This window comes from Xenopus laevis, chromosome 3L (assembly GCF_017654675.1).
Source record: "Xenopus laevis strain J_2021 chromosome 3L, Xenopus_laevis_v10.1, whole genome shotgun sequence".
NCBI classification, from domain to species: domain Eukaryota; kingdom Metazoa; phylum Chordata; class Amphibia; order Anura; family Pipidae; genus Xenopus; species Xenopus laevis.
The window spans coordinates 24,038,780-24,058,888 of record NC_054375.1 but is presented as its reverse complement, the minus strand read 5'-3'; the positions used below and the strand labels follow the sequence as shown (position 1 = coordinate 24,058,888).

At 40.4% G+C, this 20,109-nt stretch overlaps 1 protein-coding gene and 2 long non-coding RNA genes across 3 annotated transcripts; 2 read left to right on the top strand and 1 right to left on the bottom strand.

The window, feature by feature from the left end:
- Positions 1-2,049: 2,049 nt before the first annotated feature.
- LOC121401220 (serine/threonine-protein kinase N2-like) lies at positions 2,050-5,029 on the top strand. Its single transcript, XM_041585550.1, has 9 exons — positions 2,050-2,293; positions 2,397-2,467; positions 2,827-3,150; positions 3,255-3,330; positions 3,418-3,509; positions 3,688-3,861; positions 4,464-4,526; positions 4,724-4,800; positions 4,884-5,029. Exons 3-9 carry the CDS (start codon positions 3,065-3,067, stop codon positions 5,027-5,029), a joined length of 714 nt encoding a protein of 237 aa, XP_041441484.1. The 5' UTR covers positions 2,050-2,293; positions 2,397-2,467; positions 2,827-3,064.
- A 9-nt stretch (positions 5,030-5,038) lies between these two features.
- Positions 5,039-5,972, top strand: LOC121401104. Its single transcript, XR_005966130.1, has 3 exons — positions 5,039-5,263; positions 5,370-5,450; positions 5,569-5,972. It is a non-coding gene; the product is annotated as an uncharacterized LOC121401104 (long non-coding RNA).
- Positions 5,973-10,397: 4,425 nt separating this feature from the next.
- LOC121401109 lies at positions 10,398-12,859 on the bottom strand. The gene is made up of 3 exons (XR_005966135.1): positions 12,752-12,859; positions 12,117-12,329; positions 10,398-10,514 (listed from the first exon to the last, which is right to left on the bottom strand). It is a non-coding gene; the product is annotated as an uncharacterized LOC121401109 (long non-coding RNA).
- Between the last annotated feature and the right edge of the window lie 7,250 nt (positions 12,860-20,109).

Here is a 20,109-nt window from a genome sequence, read left to right as displayed (position 1 = left end):
CTTCATTCTATTAAAGCTGCTACTGGTTGGTGTTGCTGGTTATTTCGGAGCAGCAAAGATATTCCAGTAGCGCAGTATAACTGGGAAGAATAGAGAAAGGGAAAAACAGTATTCAAAGCTTTATGTGTCAAAGAGTGTTTTGGCTCACAATCTCTTTTTGTCTCTCCCCAAAAAAATGAAATACTAAGAGCGATCCTAGTGATTCTGAGCGATTTGCAGCGACTCCAAAAAGCGACAAAGAAGAGGATAAAGAAAGAAAAAAAACAGTCTTTTTAAAAGACTACCAACTTACATCAAGAGCAGAGAAATAACAACAACCTGCTCAACCCATTGCGGGTCATCAGGTGGAAGGTAGGGATCTGAATTTAATCCCTCTGGTAATATTTATTACATAGCAGATGAGGTTGAAAAAAAGACCACACGTCCCTCAAGTTCAACCATTTTTGTCTAAATAAAACCTGTGTAACTGCTAGCTGATCCAGAGGAAAGTGGGGGCTAACAGTTATAATGATCTGATTTGTGGAAACAAATAAATGGGAGGGGATTGTCTGAAAAAGAGGAGGGTCTGGGTGGACCTTTGACTTGTGACAGGTACAGAAAGCAAGTTTTTATTTCAGAATTCAGGGTTTAGTGGAGCCGATAAAGACACTGGGATGGGGGGACATATTAAAGACAATCATTATTGTAGTTTTTAGCTACAATAGTCTTTAAATTTCCACATATATATATTTGGGAGTCAGGGGCTTAGATCCCGGAGAAATATTTGGCCTTCCCACAGTGCGACAGTCATGCTGATATAGTTTCAGGGGTAAACTAGCAGCAAATAGCACTTGTATAAGTACATTTATAAGCAACTAAAATAGTTTAATTAATAGTTTAATGATATTAGTTTTAAATAATAGTTTCATTAAAGGGCTAGCTCTCTTAGAATGTCCTATGCATGGTAACAGCAGGTCATTGTTTAATATGTGTAGTGGGAAAGTTACAGAGAGATGCTTGTCCTGAGCTTGCCATTTACCAGCAGCTACAAACATTTGTATTCTTTATCTCCCACTAAAGCAGTGACTTATACCAACCTTTTTTTCCTGATACAGGAGCGTCAAGATGGGCGCCAAACTGTGCAACATCCTGCACCGGCACCGGCATACTGAGGTAAGACAGATGGAAATATAAAGTCGTTGTTTCATGCCTGATGATTAGAGTCCTTGCCACCAGATATAAAGGGGAACTGTCACTGCCAAAAGAGAAATTCCTCAGCTTACAAGAAAATATTTTGCAAACCTGTTTGACAAACACTTTTCATTAAAGTTTGGGAGGATTTCAATTGCTTAATCATTTTTTCTTGATTTTGTTCCCTATTCTCTATAGACTGTTGACATCAATCATCTTTTGATGCTTGTGAGCCCTGGGTGAGTATTTCTTTTCAGGTATGAAGCAGGAGCTGCTGAGAGACATCCGCGAAGGAGATGAGGATAGCAGCAGGGGCGCAAAAGCTGTACCTGTCACCAAGGGACAGACAGACCAAAGCCCAAGTGAAGGAGCTGAGGAACATCAGTGAGAGGAAGGTGAAAGCCCTTTTTCTCTTCTCTCCACAAGCTTCAATGTGGCAGGCTAGCTCAGAGGGAAGCAGAGAATTCTCCAGGTAATATAACAGTCTCTGGCCTCTTTCCTATTGGCATTACATGTGTGTCATCATAACATCACATCCACTACCTCTTCATGGACATTAGGTTGACCCCCATTAGATTGAGCTCAAAAACTAAAGGACTGCTCAAAGCTCTTCCCTGTAGCTGCTTCATATGTTTCCTATTGGGTGCTCTGTCTGCTGCATCCCCACTGCTAAGATCCACATCAACACCAAAGAATTGGACGGCACTCCGATCAAAAGGAATACATGTTATAGCATACTCCTGCAGGGATCCTTGGGCGTAGGATCCCTGCAGGAGTATGCTATAAACCTGTATTCCTTTTGATCGGAGTGCCATCCAATTCTTTGGTGTTGATGTGGACCATTAGATTGAGCCCCACAGAACTATAGATGACCTTCATATCCTTTAAATTTATATTTTAAAACAATGTTCATTGGCAGCATCTTAACAAATCAAGAAAAAGGTCTTAAGCCTTAGATTCCAGAATGTTGTATTTGAAAATCCTAATATCCTTCAAATTTATTTGCAATATTTCAGATGCAGTTCTGGAGACTACAAGGGACACCGATGTCAACTTCCCTGCACCAGAGATCACTGCCCCTGAGGTTCAGGTCATTTCAGACCCCGCCAGTGATTCATCACAAGTGAGTATATTACATTGACACCATTCATTTCTTGGACACAAACACTGCCCTTATCATATCCATGTAAAGCCACATTCAATTATTGCCTGTCTCTTGTTTGCAGCATCAACATGATGAATCATCTGAGGAACCTGTTCCAGAGACAGAACAGCCGCCTGAAGAACCATCTGACAGGTAAGGATATTTTGGAGTTTATTAGAGATTAAATCCCTATCCCATACTTTCATCAAATAAGAACAAAAATATCTTCACAATAACAGGAATATTATTCTAATTAAAGTAAGGTACCAACAGATGAAATGATTGGCATAAAAAAAGAGGACAGGTGGTAAGATGCCCCTTCATTTGGCCGGGAGATTCCACAATACATAATTGTACAGTGCCATCTATGAATTATGGCTAGGGGTGCTGTAGTATTAAGGATTATGGAGAATGTATTTGCTAAGGAAGAAAAAAGGATAGCGTGAAGCTTATAAATCACTAAGGGAAAAAAATGAATTAGAATAAACACTAACCCGTCATTATATTTAAAGGGACTTACATGTAGAAGATACAAATGAGGAGGCTGAGGAAGAGGCAGAATCTGTTGTTGAAGAAGATCCAGTGCAACAACAACAGAATGAGGAAGAAAGGTAAACTCACACTTTATATGGGAGGCTGCGGTTAAGACTGATTTCTACTATAAACTTGCATTATACTAATCATGTACCTCAATGACCTCTTCCCAATAGTGAAGTTCCTGAGAATGAAGAAGACTCTTCTGAAACATCGATGGGTCCTCTCCCAGGCGATTACAGCCCCATTCCAGAGGATTCTCAGGCTGAAGAGATGACAGTAGAGGAGGCTGAAACGACACAGTAAGACAAACCCTCAATATAAGACATAAATACATACATTATTAATATAGATATACATGGTTTTTCAAGCTGCACAAAACACAATTTATGTTATTCCCTTTCAGAGAGCTACAGTTCAGCAGTTTTACAGCAAAGGACTTTCGCCGGATTAAGGTTTTAGGCAGAGGAAGCTTCGGCAAGGTAACTGATTCAGTCTCTAATTAGGACTTGGATCTTTAGCAGCATATACAGGGTAACAATGACACTAAACTCACTTTCTAATTCCAGGTTCTACTAGTAGAGTATCTTCCATCAAACATCTATTGCGCTATTAAAGTGCTCAAGAAGGACAACATCGACTCCACTGATGATATAGAACAGTAAGTTCATGGGGAATGATTCCATAATCCTCTCATTGCTTTTGGAGCAGTCGCTTTCTGTCTCACAATCTTTTCTATTTTATATACTTTTCTTTCACTTCCCTTCCTTTCACCCAGTTGCTTTTGTTACCAAGATAATTTACTCTGTGCCGGACTCATTTTCTCTTTTATATTTCAGCATTTTAACAGAGAAGCAAATTGGACAGTTGGTGAATCCACACAGTTTTATAGTGGACTTATACGCCACATTCAGCACCAAAAACCAGCTGTTTTTCATCATGGAGTTTGTGGCAGGAGGCAGTTTAAGAACCCACCTGATAAGGAGCAAGCACTTTGATCTACAGACAACCAAGTAAGTATAAATGACAGTAGGTGGATATTTGTCCCAGAGTTATAGAAGACTGAGGAGTAGGGGAGGATAATGATAGTGGCAGAGGTAAGCTACACTAATAGTAAAGGGTTTTCACCTTTGAATTAATCTCTAGTATGATGTAGAGAGTTATATTCTGAGGCAATTTGCAATTGGTTTTAATTTTTTATGATTTGTGGTTTTTGAGTTATTTAGTTTTTTATTCAGCAGCTCTCCAGTTTGCAATTAGTTTGCAATTAGTTAGCCACATAACCCTAGCAACCATGCATCGATTTGAATAAGAGCCTGGAAAAAAAGAGGGTCTGAACAGAAAGATGAGTAATAAAAAATAGCAATAACAATACATTTGTTACCTTACAGTGCACAGTACCTTTTGCTTTTAAGATGGGCCAGTGATCCCCATTTAAAAGCCTGAAAGAGCCAGAATAAGAAGACAAATAAATAAAAAAAATGTACAAAAAGGAAGACCAATTGAAAAGCTGCTTATAATTAGCCATTCTATAATATAATAGTTAAGCACCCCTTTAAGATACCTCTATGAATGTGCCATATAATAATCAAATGTCATTTTCTTATTCTTGCAGGTTCTACGCTGCTTGTATAACACTTGGTTTAGAAGGAATTCACAGCAAGGACGTCATACACAGGTAAGAGTTAATAAAGGGGGGTTTGTAGCTGTTGCAATTTAGTAGCAGGACAGTTACAGGTTGAAAGTCACTGCTTGGAAAGCTAAGGGTAGGAAAAAGGACAGGAACCAGAATTCTTTGAGCTTGGCTTATGGCTCAGCTATTTCACAGTAGTTTTAATGTGTCATAACATCTCCCTTTAATTTAATTTAATACAGAGATTTAAAGCCGGGGAATCTACTTATGGATCAAGACGGCTACATCAAGATCGCCGATTTTGGGATGAGCAAAACTGGTAAGAGCCACCTTGTATTATTACACAGAGCAAAGGGAACTCATTTAGGGCATACAATTATAATTTTTCTTTTTTTTATCAAGGCATTGGATATGGAGACCGCACCAACACCATGGTTGGGAGTCCTGCTTATATGGCGCCCGAAGTCGTGATGGAGGAGGAGTACACAAGAGCCGTCGACTGGTGGGCTCTTGGCGTCATCGTTTATGAGATGCTCCTCGAACGGTAAGCAGAAATTGCCATTGGCCAGCTATAGGCAGATGTATTAAAGTTAAATACTGTTCTTTATCTATACTCATCAAACACTCTGTGTAAAAAGAATGGCCTCCTAATAAATACCTATGAATCATTTCAGAGACCTTTCACCGGATACGACAGGGACTTTATATATGATTCCATCGTGGAGGATGAGCCACACTACCCCTCATCCCTGGACTCCGAAGCAGTAAACTTCATATCACAGGTAAGTAGCGCTGAGCTTTCAGTTTATTATAATCAGTGACCACTTTCTCTTGAGTTCCCTGAAGCTTCTGCTTCTTCAGTGTAACTGCTTTTTTCACTTCTTGTAGCTGTTGAAGAAGAATCCTGAGGAGAGGCTAGGTTCCACCCCGGGGAATGCCGCAGATGTAGCAGAACATCCATTCTTTAATGTAAGTCCCCTGTCTGTATTGTCCAAATAATTATCCAAGAGATACAGTCCTTTCATATCCTCAGCTTCTAATGATGAAACTCTAATAATGAGCATTTGTTATGGTCCCTTTTTTGCAGGGCATTGTCTGGGATGATATTATCGAGAAGAACGTAACAGCTCCGTTCGTGCCCAGCCTAAATGGACCGGAGGATGTGGGGTATTTCGATGAGGAGTTCACCAAACTGTCTGCGAATCTGACCCAGCCCAAAGGACCCCCTGCTGAGATGGCAAGCGAGATCGATGAAGCCTTTCTGGACTTTAACTATGCAGCATTTTAAGTCCAAAGGGGATGATGGGTAAGAAAAGACCTAATTAAAAATACATGAAGCACAAGTCAGAACAAGAAGTGCCTAGCATTAGTATTCCTTGAGTTATGGGTGCAGGGGCACTGATCAGAGCAGAGCTGGCTATGGGAAGCAGCCATATTGGGTGCATGCAGGGCAAAGTGGATTTTATTGAAATATTAAGATGATCCCTATAATTCTAATTTTGTGGTTTTTGTATACGTGGCAAAAAACAATCACAACAAAACTCTCAGGCTGCTGAAACCTGTTCACATTCCAAGAAACCAATGGAAGTGTATCTTCATCATTTGGGCAAGTAGAAAGCCACCATAAATTTCACCCCAAATGTCACAGAAATCACAACTGTACAAATTGTTTAAAAATACATGGAAACCAATGATTTATAATCACAAGTTGTTGGAAAAGTTGCAACCACAATTAGTCAATATTTTTATTTCAAACAAACCACCCAATTTGTGATTAATGGGCCCCAAAGTATTATAGGGTTTCAGGAATATCAATTGCAAAGTAAAATATGAGGAATGCATTTCAAATTATATTGCTTGTCTTTTGCAGGCTGGAGTTGGGAAAATGCACCACCTGACAGCTCCACCAGGTAAGAGTACCCCAATTCCACCTGCAGTGCCTTCTCTACCATCGACCATAGCATTACCAATAATGTCTCTTCTGCCTCCCTTTCCACTATAATACCACCAGCAGTGCCTCCCCTTTCCTTCCACTGTAATATCACCAGCAGTGCCTTCCTTTCCTTCATCTGTAATACCACCAGCAGTGCCTCCCTTTCCTTTCCACTGTAATATCACCAGTGCCTTCCTTTTCACTGTAATATCACCAGCAGTGCCTTCCTTTCCTTGCACTGTAATACCATCAGCAGTTCCTCTTCTCCTCTTTACACCAAAATATGGCATCATAAACAGGAGTACCCTTAAGCCACTTGGTGAAACCTGCATTCCATTTTACTCCATCTCTCAAACTGTAGAGGCCGGGGTCTGCAGACTTCCTGGGGGTCAAATGAAAGGGAATGCAGTTTGCACTAAACATCTTACTGGTGCTCATGTGTATGCTGCCATTTTCCTTTCACTTGATGTAATATGGTGCATTGATCCTGGGAGCAAATCGATTGCCGTTAAGGGGTCAGGAAGGAATTTTTCCCTCTAGTGAAGCAGATAGAACAAAGCTTCACAGAGGTTTTTTCCTTCCTCTGGATCAAAAATCGCACATTTTTCATTGTTATGATTAATAAAGCTGTGTCTTGCACAGATTAACCGATAAACCACTGTGTGTGTGTCTTTATTCTGAGCGACAGAATTACCAATTAGCAATGAAGAAACATTGAAAGGTTTAGTACCTGTAGGTGAGAGACACAGTCCTCCAGTGGGCATGGCTGCTGCAACAAGCATTCTTACACTGGGATAACATGATGGAGATTCTGTTTATAATGGTCATTCTGGGCATCCTCCATCATGGCAATAAGGCTGTATACTCAGTGCACCCACTGGCACACACACATCAAAAACCTGGAGGGAAAGAAAAAAAAATGTATAAGATAATTTAATTGAAACTGACACTTGAAAGTATCACATTAAGAGCATATGGATATAAAAGGGAATGAAAAATAAAACATTTTGAAAGCATTCAGTGTATAGAGACATAGTCTATATTCCAATATCCAGCAACCATATTTAATATGAGGAATGGATCCCATTTTTATTTCATAGTCTGGCCTATCAGGTGCCTCCACCATATGGAATATAACACACATGAGCAAACTGGCTCTCACCTTCCCTTCTCTCCAGCCCTGAGCCCCAATCAATGAAGGTTAAAATGCACAACACAATATTCATTGGGCAGATGAGAAGATGCATGTGGGATGCATGTGGGTACAAAGCCTGAACCTGCCTTGTGGGGTTTGAGCCATTTCTCCTGTGAACACAGAATACTGGCAGGTAAGCAAAAATGCACACGATTCATCCATATTACAGATCCCCATACTAAGATAACGGGAAATCCTTCTGATTTGTGACACATGAGTAACTGTTTTCTATGTGTCAAATCCATACCCTTTCCAAGTGTATTGTAAGTTTAACAGGCAGGGAAACATTCACGGATTTGGCCAAAAATCTTCATCTTCTTTGTTACACGTCTGGAATTGGATGCTCAGGTGTTTAGCAGGTGTCTATGGATATCACCTTCTCCCCACCCTACAATCTATAATGTTGCCAAGCCAACATTGTCTAGGTCACTCCAAGACTGTGTGTCACCGAGTGGGTTTGTCACATCAATATCAGAAACCTATTTATAGGGGAACTACTATTAGAGGGTGCAGAAAGTGCTACAGTACCTGTGACCCACCAGCAGGCATGGGCATCCTCAGAACATTTTTATCAATAAAATGCAACCTGGTTTCCAACACTAAGCCTGTATACAGTGGTGTAACCAACAAGAAGAAAACCCTATGATCCTAAGGGGCCCACAGACTTAGGGGGTCCGGTAAGGACCCGCAAACCCCACCAGGCCCTTCCTCTTTAGCCTGCAATCTCAGTTCTGCACCCTGTCTCCCACTTTCCATGAACTGAGCTAGACACAGGCAGAGTGAGCTCCTGTCCAAAGAGAGACTTCCACAGCGTTTAAAGGGGGAAATGCATTAAGCGATTCTCCCAGCAGACAATACCTTCCTCGCAGAGGGCCCCCTCATGGCTAAAGGAAAAAGCAAGATGCATGTCTCAAAATGACAGCGTTTTATAGCACCCAGCGTAGAAGCAAACAGGGAAATTAAATCCAAGATGGTGCCATATTCCCTTCTTATCCTGAACATGAGAACCAGCGACAGATATGTATAATAAGCAAGTCTCCCCCATATCTGAATAATTCCTAAAACACAAGCTATCCCAGCTTAGGGAAGATAATAACAACAGATAACAAACCTACTGTACAGGAGCTCAGAGTTGAAAGAACAACATTGAACTGACAAAATAAATCACCAGTGGGCAGAACCCCTGTGGCCGCTTGTCTTATGCAAGAGCAGAATAAAAAGCTTCCAAGCATACAAGCATGTTCTAGAAGTCCAGCAATGTTACTTACGCATCAGGGAATCACCCAAGAGTAACCCGCAACTCCAGCCCATCTAGCCAGGTAATCCGGAAAAACACAGGTCCAAGCATATAACAGGTCGGAAAATACTTATTACTAACCCGCTCATGGGAAATCAGGTAGCTAGGAAACATCGGAGCTAAAAAATTGTTTGGATTGTGAACTTTAACCCCTTTACCCAAGTTAAATGAGCTGAAAGTAAAACAATTCTGTGAGTACAGGGGCCTCTCCCATAACCAAAATAGACCACATGCCTGTGTCACCAGCTACGAGGCTGAATAGTGCTGGAGATTAGTTAAAAACCATTTCTGTGCAGATCACTAGACTTTTGATTTATTGCTAAGGCCCATAGACAGATCTGGACTACCCACTCTCTTTACTCACAATTCTCTAACCAGCTCCCACCACAAGGAACATGTGCAAGGCTAATGATAATTGCCACGGATTGTATACTTTTTTCCAATATCACCCAATTTTTAATTCCAAACGGATGCTTAAACTGCAGCTTGAAAAACAAATCTGTGACACTGCATCGTAAACAGTATGAACAAAATGTTCATGAGAGTCAAATATTTTTCCCTGTGCATTTGTCCACCCAGAGAGGTGCAAGGGGTACCTGGGAACAGGGCAAAACCTGGTGATGTGCCCTCGGGAGGATTTCCGCTAAGAAGATGAACAGTTGCACCACCAGCATAGAAAACATGATCTAAAAGGAAAAAAATGCAGATAGAGTTGGTAATGTCCCCTGCTTTTTTTTTTAAAAGCGTATATTTATTGAGTTTCAACAGGGAGGGAAGGGAAGGGGATATGGAAAAAAGGTTACTATACAAAAAAGAAACAAAAGACAAGGAAATATTTGTTAAATGAAACATACGTAGTAATGTCTGCTGTTTGAGTCAGGAGCATGAGTTACTGAGCAATATTACCATCAAAGTAGATGTTGAGGTTAATCACCCAACGGGTCCTAGGGAATCATCTACAGTGCCCTTTCAGAATTTTTTCAACTTTTCAAGAATGCAGCTTAGGTTCACAGTGTTGCAGTAACACACAACTCAGTGTCCCACTAGGGTCAGATCAAATAGAGCGGGTCCTGATAGTCAGGTAGTCTAGGTCTATAGAAGTCAGTGAGCTGCGCTGATCCTATTGGACCTCTTTACATCAACTCAGACTTTTATAGGATTTTGGAATTTTTTTCGCTAGAAATTGTCAGAAAAAAAATTTTTTTGGAGTTTTCGAGGTATTCTTATATTTTAGACCATCATTTTCCATTCATACTTTCTTATTCTGATTTTTTAAAGGAGAACTAAACCCCCCCCTACCATAAGCCCCCCCAAGCATCCAGGCATTGCCCCTCCCCTCTACTCAATGTGCTTTAGTGTAAAAAAACCCTCTTTAAAAGATTCTCACCCTTAAATGCAGAGAAGCGCAGCGGAGCTCACCGTTGCCATCTTGCGAATCTTGCAGGTCCAAAAGGCCCAGAAGATAAATATTTCTGTGGATCAAGGAGCTGGAGTTCAGTCTTGTTAGACAACGTGGATCAGATGACAATGGGGCATCTCCTTGAGTCACTTGCCAAATATATGTAACGGTCTCATCTGGATAAATGGGATATTCCATCAGTTGTTCCCCTTATTAAAACAAATTCATATTTAGGGTTACATTGAACCTGACAGGTTTCAGCTTTCATATTTAGTAATGGGGAAAGCCCCATTACAGTTGCTATAAATCACACATAAGTATTACCCCTATACCCTGCACCTATAAGCTGCATCTATAATGTTAATAAAGGTATAGGGTTCATAGTGCAAAAATGTATTTTATTGCAACATCAAAATATACCACAAAAATATATATTCATTTATTGCAATCATCATTAGAAAGGGGAGGCCTGTTTACAATCTTAATTTTGAAAAGCGCTTTTGGATTGATGAAACATGAAACATTTCTTAAAAAGGGTGTTCACTTTTAAATAAACTTTTAGTTTGATGTAAAGCGTGATATTCTGAGACAATTTGCAATTGCATTTTTTATTATGTGGACTTTTTATTCAGCAGCTCTCCAGTTTAATTTTCAGCAATGAATAGGAGAGGGACTGAAGACAAAAAGGAGTATTAAACAGCGGCCATAACAATAAATGTGTACTCTTACAAAGCATTTGTTTTTGGATGGGGTCAATGACCCCAATTTGAAAGTCAGGCGAAAAAGGCAAATAATTAAAAATCTATAAAAATTAATAATGAAGACCAATTGAAAAGTTGCTTAGAACTGGTCATTCTATAATACACCAAAAGTAAAAATAAAGATGAGCCATCCCTGTAAATGTTCCTCTAAAGGGATTCTACTGGCACAGTTTGATGGACCAACCAGAAAGTGACGTAACCCAATCTTGGCCACCACCTGTATTATAGGATATACATCATTAATATCTTACCATACACAGGTCCTGAATCCCCTTTGCTAAATAAAAAGGGTACAGGGAATGTCTCTCCATGGCAGTGTCTCCACCTGTGGGATCCAGGGATGCACTGATGGGTGGCCCCACAAGAAAACAAATGATTAATCCCACTGTTGCAGTAAAACAAATAGAACTTTATATAACTGGCAGAGAAGAAAAGTGCAAATACATAGTATTAATCAATAACACAATTGCCCTGGGAACCTGTGTGGCATAGTCCTCACCAGGCAAAGTCTCACACTTCACTCCTGTTTTATAAAGAGAGTCACAGTCCCTTTCCACAAGAGCTCTTACCTTTAAATTAACTTTTAGTTGATATAGAGAGTGATATTCTGAGACAATTTGCAATTGGTAATCTTTTTCCATTATTTGTGGTTTTTGAGTTATTACATTTTTAATTCAGCAGCTCTCCAGTTTGCCATTTCAGTAATCTGGTTACTAGGATCTAAATTTCCCTAGAAACCAGGCATTCATTTAAATAAGAGACTGAAATATGAATAAGGCCTGAACAGAAAGACAAGTAATAAAAAGTAGCAATAACGAAAAATGTGTCACCTTACAGAGCATTTGTTCTTTAGATGGGGTCAGTGACCCCGATGTGAAAGCTGGAAAGTGTCAGACGAACAGGGCAGATAATTCAAAAACTATAAAAAATAAATGATATAGATTAGTTAAAAAGATGTTTAGAACTGATCATTGTAAAACATACTAAAAGTTAACTTAAAGGTGAACCACCCCTTTAACTTTCCCCAGATAGTGCTACCTGCCCGAATACCTCTCCTGTTGGACAGAGTAGTTGCTCCCACGTAGCAGGCACACGGACAACACCTGTTTTCATCCATGGAACACGCTGGAGTTTCAATATCTCCCTCAGTCAGACTCACCGGGACTCACACAGAGCTGGTACAGACATCCACAGTGTCTCCACATTCTCAATCCAAGCACATGAAGTTTGCTTTAATCTTCAGGGCACAGCTCCCAGCTCTATCTGCAGTGAGAATACAACAAACCTTCTTTATTTTTCAGGGCACAGCTCCCAGCACTATATGCAGTACGAGCACAACAAATCCCCCTTTACTGGAATCAAGGGCCACGTTCCCTTTTGAGTGTGCACAAATGTGCGTGTCCATGTGCAATAACAGTGGGGAGGGCAGGGAGCAGCGGAGGGGAAGGGCAGAGGATAAAGGTAGGGGAGAGTGACAGTCGGGAAGAGAGGGAGGTGAGTACAACAGAGGGAGAACGATACCCAGGACTAGGGGTAGGCATAAGACCATTTAACAGGTACCTGCCCCATGCCCTGTTGCCTGTCATGTGGGCAGGGGTGTAACTACAGAAGAAGCAGACCTTGCTGCTGCAGGGGGCCCCACACGTTAAGAGCAATCTCAACATATATTGGTAAAACAAGACAACCTCTGGATATGTTGGGGGCAATAAAATTAATTTGCTGTTGTGCCCAGTAACATCCACTGCATGTAGGGTTCTTTGGTGGACACACTTCCAATCCTTGGGGATGCATATTATATGGACGACTTGTTTTGTGCTGTGCTTGTTACCTATGGAGACAAATGCAGAAATAACAGACTGTTTAGTTCATAAGCCATAACACTGTGCAGTTAAATCATTTCCCATATTACTTATATTTATTTTATTTATATAGCCATTCCCTTTATTCCCTACAGTTTTTGGTTGCATTAAAAGGGGTGTAGAGACAACTGCTGATAACTGTGTGGGGTGCTGGGCATGTACCTCCTCTCCTTGCGCTCCCTAGTTCAGGTCTGAAATGTTGCAGTTTCAACAATTCCCTGCACTCTCTGGGTTCAGTATTTGGGTGGAGCAATATTGTAAGAGAGAATCATCACTAGTTTATAGGGGTCATTGACTGTGAGCACTAAGTGAGCCTCTTAGGACATACCATAGGGCAGGTGGTAAGAAGAGAGCTTCATTTTGATCTGGTTATTAGTTGCTTTTAATTACTTTTTATTACTCACCTTTCTATTCAGGTCCTCTCCTGTTTATATACCAGTCGCTCATCCAAGTCAATGCATGGATGCTAGTGTCATGTGGATCCTAGCAACCAGATTGCTGAACTTACAAACTGGAGAGCTGCTGCATAAATAACTCAAAAAACACAAAAAATAATCAAAAATAAAAAACAATTGCAAATTGTCTCAGAGTGTCACTCTCTACATCATGTAAAAGTTAATTCAAGGGTGAACAACCACTGAAACAGTACCTATATTTGATCCTAACTGAGAGGAAGGCAAATTACCCAACAACCATGCATTGATTTAAAATAAGAGACTGGAATATGAATAGGAGAGGCCTGAATAGAAAGATGGCAATAAAAAAGTAGCAATGACAATACATGTGTAGCCTTACAGAGCATTTGCTTTTAGATGGGGTCAGTTTAAAAAAACATAAATAATGAAGACCAATTGCAAAGTGGCTTAGACTTGGCCATTCTATAACATACTAAATGTTAACTCAAAGCAGAACCACCCTTTAAGGGTATAAAGTGGCTTGGATATTTTTACATCCCAGGTGCATGACTTTACATTTATCAACATTGAATCTTCATTTGCCACTTAGCTGCCCAGATTGCCAGTTGGTCAAGATCATGTTGCAAGGATGCCACATCCTGGATGGAATTAATTGAGCTGGATAGTTTTGTGTCATCTGCAAACACTGATACATACTTACAATACCTCCCCATTTAATGAACAAGTTAAATAAAAGTGGACCCAATACCGAGCCCTGAGGACCAGGGACAAAGGGTAACTGTCTGAGTAATCATACCTGAACCTCAGGGTCTGTTTCATGATGTGATTTACCCAGTGAGTATGATGCATCTAATTCAGGTAGAGGTGGAATCCTAGAAACTTCTCTTATTAGTGTTACAAAGGAGAGAAGAGATTTTGGGGGCATGAACGTCAGCAGCTTGAGAGTTGATTAAATATGCTGACAGCTACTCCTTTTATATAAGGATAAACAATTAAAGGGTACAGTGCTGAAGCATTTTTAGAAGGCAGTTCTTATCTACGCAATATACTGCGTGACCTGTTTAATAGAGTCTCATAAAAGCATTAGATCTGACAAGTGCCAAGCCTCATGCTGTTCAGTGGGTAATCATGTGCTGTCCGTAAATGTGACCCAATGGCCAAATCCAGACCATGGCCAAAGTCAGCATTATAGTGTTTATTTGAAAAAAATCCCCTCCATTCACACAATGAAAACATTTCAGACACAGGTTCTGACAAATAGAAATGATCCTGTACTAAATGTGTATGTACAGAAAATAATCCCATCATGGACTTCTATCAAAACAAGGTCTGAATGAATGGTCTTAATCTATTATTTTAGTGATTTATATTCTGTGCAGCAATGGCTAATGTGTAATTTGAGAGTGATATACTTCACTCTTTGTATAAAACATGCATGGTTTTCTAGGCTTGACTTTGGTGATGTGCCCCCTACTGTTGCAACGACCCATCTCTAGACTAGAGTTCATGAAAACAGCTCACAGAAGATTCCCAAATTCAGTTAAAATATCCCCAGTTTCATGGTGGTTGAATTGTGTCAATGTATCTTAAGCAGGAATAGTCCATACCTACCAACATTTTGGTAATAAAAAGGTGGGCCAAAAAGAGTCACCGCGAATAGCGCAGTGGATTTTTTTAACCACACCCTAATAACCATGATCAATTTTAAAATTTGGCACGTTATGAAAGGTTGAACACATTTCTGTGTTTTTTTCAGTTATTACAGTTTTGCTAAAAAACATGAATTACCCTTTAAGATGTGAGTCTAACTTGTCCCAAGAGACCTGTTAATCTTTAAAATTAACAGGGCAGATTGAGCTGTTCAAAGAGGGACTGTCCCACTCAAAATGGAGTTGGGAGGTTTGTGGGGAATTATGGGAATAGTTCACAAGAAGTAGATTACTGAATGCAGGATATTTAAGCCTGGATCTCATGAACATCACAAAGCAGAGAGACCAACCTGGATCTGAAGGTTTCTGGCAGTGTCTAAAGCAGGCATGCCCCACCCCTGGCTCTGCCCCTTCTGTCCCAATCACCACCCCCATTCAGCTTTGGACTGGGGCTCACCGGGGCTGCTGCCTCAGCCACAAAAACCCCCTTCCCTACCCAGCAGCAGCCTGATGTACATTTTTTCTTATCACAGCTGCGATCAGGGCCAGAGAGGGAGGTCGGGGCAGTGGTTTCAGGCAGGAACGGGTCTGGGGACCCCGTGCCCCCACCAGCTCAGTCTGACCCTGCCCCCCATTCGTCCGTGGCCCCTCCCCCCTCCAAAGTGCTCCCTGCTCTAGCTAGAAATCAGAGGATAATGATTATATTCATTTCATTGGGAGCAGGTAAGTTTGGGGTGCAAATTACCTGACAGAAGGACCTATAACTGTTTGATGACTGGGCGAACATACTGGAGATAGGATGAGCCAGAAAGTAGGCCCCTGGGCCCATACCTCCCAACTGTCCCAGTTTTCCCAGACAGTCCCCCAATTTTGACAGCTCAACCGCAGTCCCGGATTGTTACTGAAAAGTCCCGATATTCTCTCTTGATCTCCTGCAGTGAACAGCTGGAAAAATATACAAAGTTTCTAAAAAGGTAATTGGCTTTTTGGCAGAGAGCCCAGAATATGTGGCAGGTGCACTTAGATTCAATTAAACAATTTGATATAGCAAAGAAATTGTAACATTTAAGATAAGCAGGTCTCTTGGGGGAAACTGACTTGCAGCTTAAAGGGCAATTCACCTTCATTAGCAAAACTGTAAATAACACATAAAACCACTGAAATGTGTTCAAACTTTCATAACCTGACAAATAGTTTAAATGAACATGGTAATTGGGGGGGTTGGACCACACATACTGCTACCGCTGTGATACATGTGACAAATCTTTGTGTCCATCTTTCTATTTCCAAAATGTTGGGAGGTATGTGAGCCTAAAGCAGCAGGTTTTTTTGGGGTGGTGTGCCACTTCTGTACTTTTAAAAGTCCGGGGCTGTTATCATTGGAGGAACATTATTATCTGTTATGCAACTTACACCATAAAAGCAGGAACCACACTGGGAAATGGTGGTAGATTCAAATGCCTGTCTTCTAATACAAGCTGTACCTGTCTGCTGGAAAGATACAGACCCCCAGAGAAATAAATGCAATAAAAATGGAGAGATGTCTACAACAGCTATGGATCCACTAGTTGAAACAGAGGACCATGCTGATGTCTTGGGTGCAGGACTTAAGATGGATAAGTAGTAGACCAGTCAATGATACTTCCAGGACATTAATCAGCTGAGACGGCACCAAGGACACCACATGAACATGCCAGTGCCACTCCTAGAAGTTCTAAATAGCCTTTTGAAGAGTAAATTTGTTTTCCTCCTGTCGAAAATGGAACTCTGAGTTTTGCTTTCATGCTCCATTTTTAAATTCCTTTTTTATCATTTTAAATTCGCAAACTGCAATTAATAAAATTGCAAGGGCTTGCCCTGCTGGACTTAAAACTCCTGTGTGCCGTGATCCTTCTTACGTACGCGTGATCCCTTATAATAACAGTGCAATTCAAAATACAAATGTATGCACAATGGCAGTGTTTCGTCTGCCCAGAATTCCATCAGGCAACTCACTAAGTAGTAAAAAGCTGCATGTGATGCCTCTAGCTTGGCCCAAAGTTTTCTGGGTCATTTAGTTTCAGAGTTGGCATGGTGTATGCCATTGAGAAGAGCTGTCAATATCATTAACATAAGTTTTTTTGTTTGGGAAGCGCAAGTTTCATCCATGGGTCCACGACCACTAGACATGTGGTCCAGGAACAGGCCAGTAGTTTCTGGGTTCTCTATGGACGTATAATAAACCATTGGGGCGGAACAGGCGGAAATGGAGGTATAAGCAGTCAATACTAGTAGCTGCAAGTTGCTAGGAAATGTATGGAGCATCCAACAATCAAGCTTCAGGAAAAGTTCAGTCTTATATATTTATACTTGCTGTAACTTAAATTTCCTTTTATTGTTCATGTATGGGTCCTCCCAAGGCAATTTGCTCTTTCTGTTTGCTGGGACACAGGCATTCTGAAGTTGCAGGGCCAATAATGTTACATAAGAAGATGACGTGACGTAGTGCTTGGCAGGAATGATTCCCATCATCTACATGTGAAATTTAAGATTACAAGTCCTAACTTTGGGGTGCTATAACGGTTCTAGGAATATTAAAGAGAACATTATACACAGACATTTTCACACGTTTATGTTAGAACTGAATTATTCCCATAAAACAGTGTTTCAGGGGCATAGATTTGTGGGAGGAGGGGGTTATTCTTCACTGGTATAGAGGCACTGGTAAGGTCCGCATCTAGATACCTGTACAGTTTAGGTCTCCAGTGCTCAAAACAGGAACATTATTGAATAGAGATGGTACAGAAAAGGGCAACTAAGCTGGTAAAAGGTAATGAGGGGAATCTCGCAATTAGGAAAGACTGGCCACATTGGGGTTGGTTCCAACTGGAGAAGAGGTGGCTTAAAGGGTGATATGATAACTATGTCTAAATTATATAAGGGGATCGTCAATAACATCTCTAATGATTTATTAGATCTTTCCAGCTGACAACACGGGGTCACCCATTCTGATTAGAAGAAAAGAGGTTCCAGCTTAAATATGAGGAAGGTGTTTTTTTCAGTGAGAGCTTGTGAGTTTGGGAGAATTCTCTCCCTGAGTGTACTGGGCTGATACATTAGATAGCTTTAAGAAAGGGGTTGAATGACTTTTTAGCAAAGTGAGCGGATAGAGGGTTATGGAAGATAGATTCATAGTACAAGTTGAATCCAGGGACTTTGCCTTCCTTTGGATCAAATAGCAGTTAGGCAGGTTATCATGTAACTAAAAAGGTTGAGCTTGATGGACGTCGACATCCTTACTATGTACCATTAACTATGTAAGTGGCTCAAAGGAAAAGAATATAAAGCATCACTATCTACCTCACATGCACATGCCTATTTGCCAATACAGGGGTATTGGACCTGTTATCCAGAGTGCTCGGGACCATGGGGTTTTCCCAGATAAACGGCTTAATTTTTCTGTAATTTGGATCTCGCCACCTTAAGTCTACTAGATCATCATGTAAAACAATTAAATAAACCCAATAGGTGGTTTTGCTTCAATTAAGGATTTAATTAATCTAGTTTGGATTAAAGGAATGCACAGAATCAGGATTCATTTCAAAAGAAATTTCTGGGTAAAAGATTCAGCCTTCTTTGCAGAATTTGGATTTGCTGAAACCACCAAACGTGCCTGGCAAAACCAAATCTGAAAATCCAAAAAAATTCACATGGCTATTCGTCAAGCAAACAAGGTCAGAAATGTTTTTATAATGAAGCATTTTAATTGGTTTTTAAACCCTACAATAAATAGAAGACAAAAAGAAAGCAAAAAAAAAAGTAAAACATTGTTTAACCTTCACCCTCCTTTCCTAATTTAGCATAACAAAATTAGGGTTCTGATTTGGTTTGGTAATTTGGCCACATCTTTCACAAAAGGGTTAGGAATTGGCTGAATACTAAAATAGTGGACTCCGCTAGTTTGTATCAAAAGATTCAAGGATTATTGTTTTTACTTTTAACAGAGATAAAGGAATCATTGTAACAAATTTGGATTTATTTGAATAAAATGGAGTCCTATTGAGAAAGGCCTTTTTCGGTTATTTGTAAGATTTCTGGATAAGGGTTTCCCAGATGAAAGGATCCCATATCTGTTTATTAAAGGACATGTCAACCCTCTAACATAAATTTTTTACCCAGAGAAAAAGCCTATTTAAAATGGTGTACATAACCGACCACTGAAGTCCTTGCAATGAATCCGTGAAGCAACAATGTTGTTCTAAATTTAACTCTAACGCGTCTGGTTTCCAGCATCCGGCCGCAGCCTCTTCTCCCCCCTCCCTTAGGAATGCACGCTGGAAAATTTTGGCGATGCGCCACAATGCGCAGATTCGGCAAAAAAAAATAAAAATCTTCCTGTTAGCGTCGGTGAAAACCTCAGTGTAAGGTCAGGAGGATGGGGGAATTGCGCAATTGCGCAATTGGGAACAAGGAAGCGCGCACATAGAACAGATGGCCGCCGGGAATTAATCCAGAGCGGCAATGGTGAATACCAATGCGGAACGGTGCAGGAAACTGGAGCGCTTTTTCAAAGCGCAACTACTGGGTTTCACATTGGGTGCTAAGGTAGGTACACAGTAATACACAAATGACAAAGCGAGCTTGACTTTTCCTTTAATCAGTAGATGGATTTGGTCTTAACAATGGTTTTAACAATGTTCTTACCTTTCCTTTCCCTTTGTTCTGTTTCAGGGACACACCTCATAACAGTTGTATGTTATTGCCACAGGGCATTGGATGCAACACATGTCTTGAAACATAGATGTGAAGAAACAATCAATGTATAATGGGCTAAACAGGAAACCAGTTTATTGCATTAAGTATGCAAGTTTTATTGAATAAAATATTCACCATAAGGAGTTGGTAAGGTATGAGACCTGTTATCGACAGGAATGCCTGCGAACTGTGGTTTAAATAACATTTTCATAATTTTCCATACTGCAAAGTCTACTTAAAATATTTTAAACAATGAATAAATCCAATAGTATCGATTTGCCCTTTGTTGAGATTAATTAATATATTAAGCTGGAATCAAGGACATGGTATTAATGTGTATTACAGGGTAAAAAGGAAATCTTTGGATTATTTGATTAAAAGTGGA

Bases quoted from the DNA above. Each gene is read 5' to 3' on its own strand.
- LOC121401220 (XM_041585550.1), top strand. From the start codon at position 3,065: ATGGGTCCTCTCCCAGGCGATTACAGCCCCATTCCAGAGGATTCTCAG. The intron at 3,331-3,417 runs GTAACTGATTCA...TTCTAATTCCAG, and splicing joins GCAGAGGAAGCTTCGGCAAG to GTTCTACTAGTAGAGTATCT. The intron at 4,527-4,723 runs GTAAGAGTTAAT...AATTTAATACAG, and splicing joins AGCAAGGACGTCATACACAG to AGATTTAAAGCCGGGGAATC.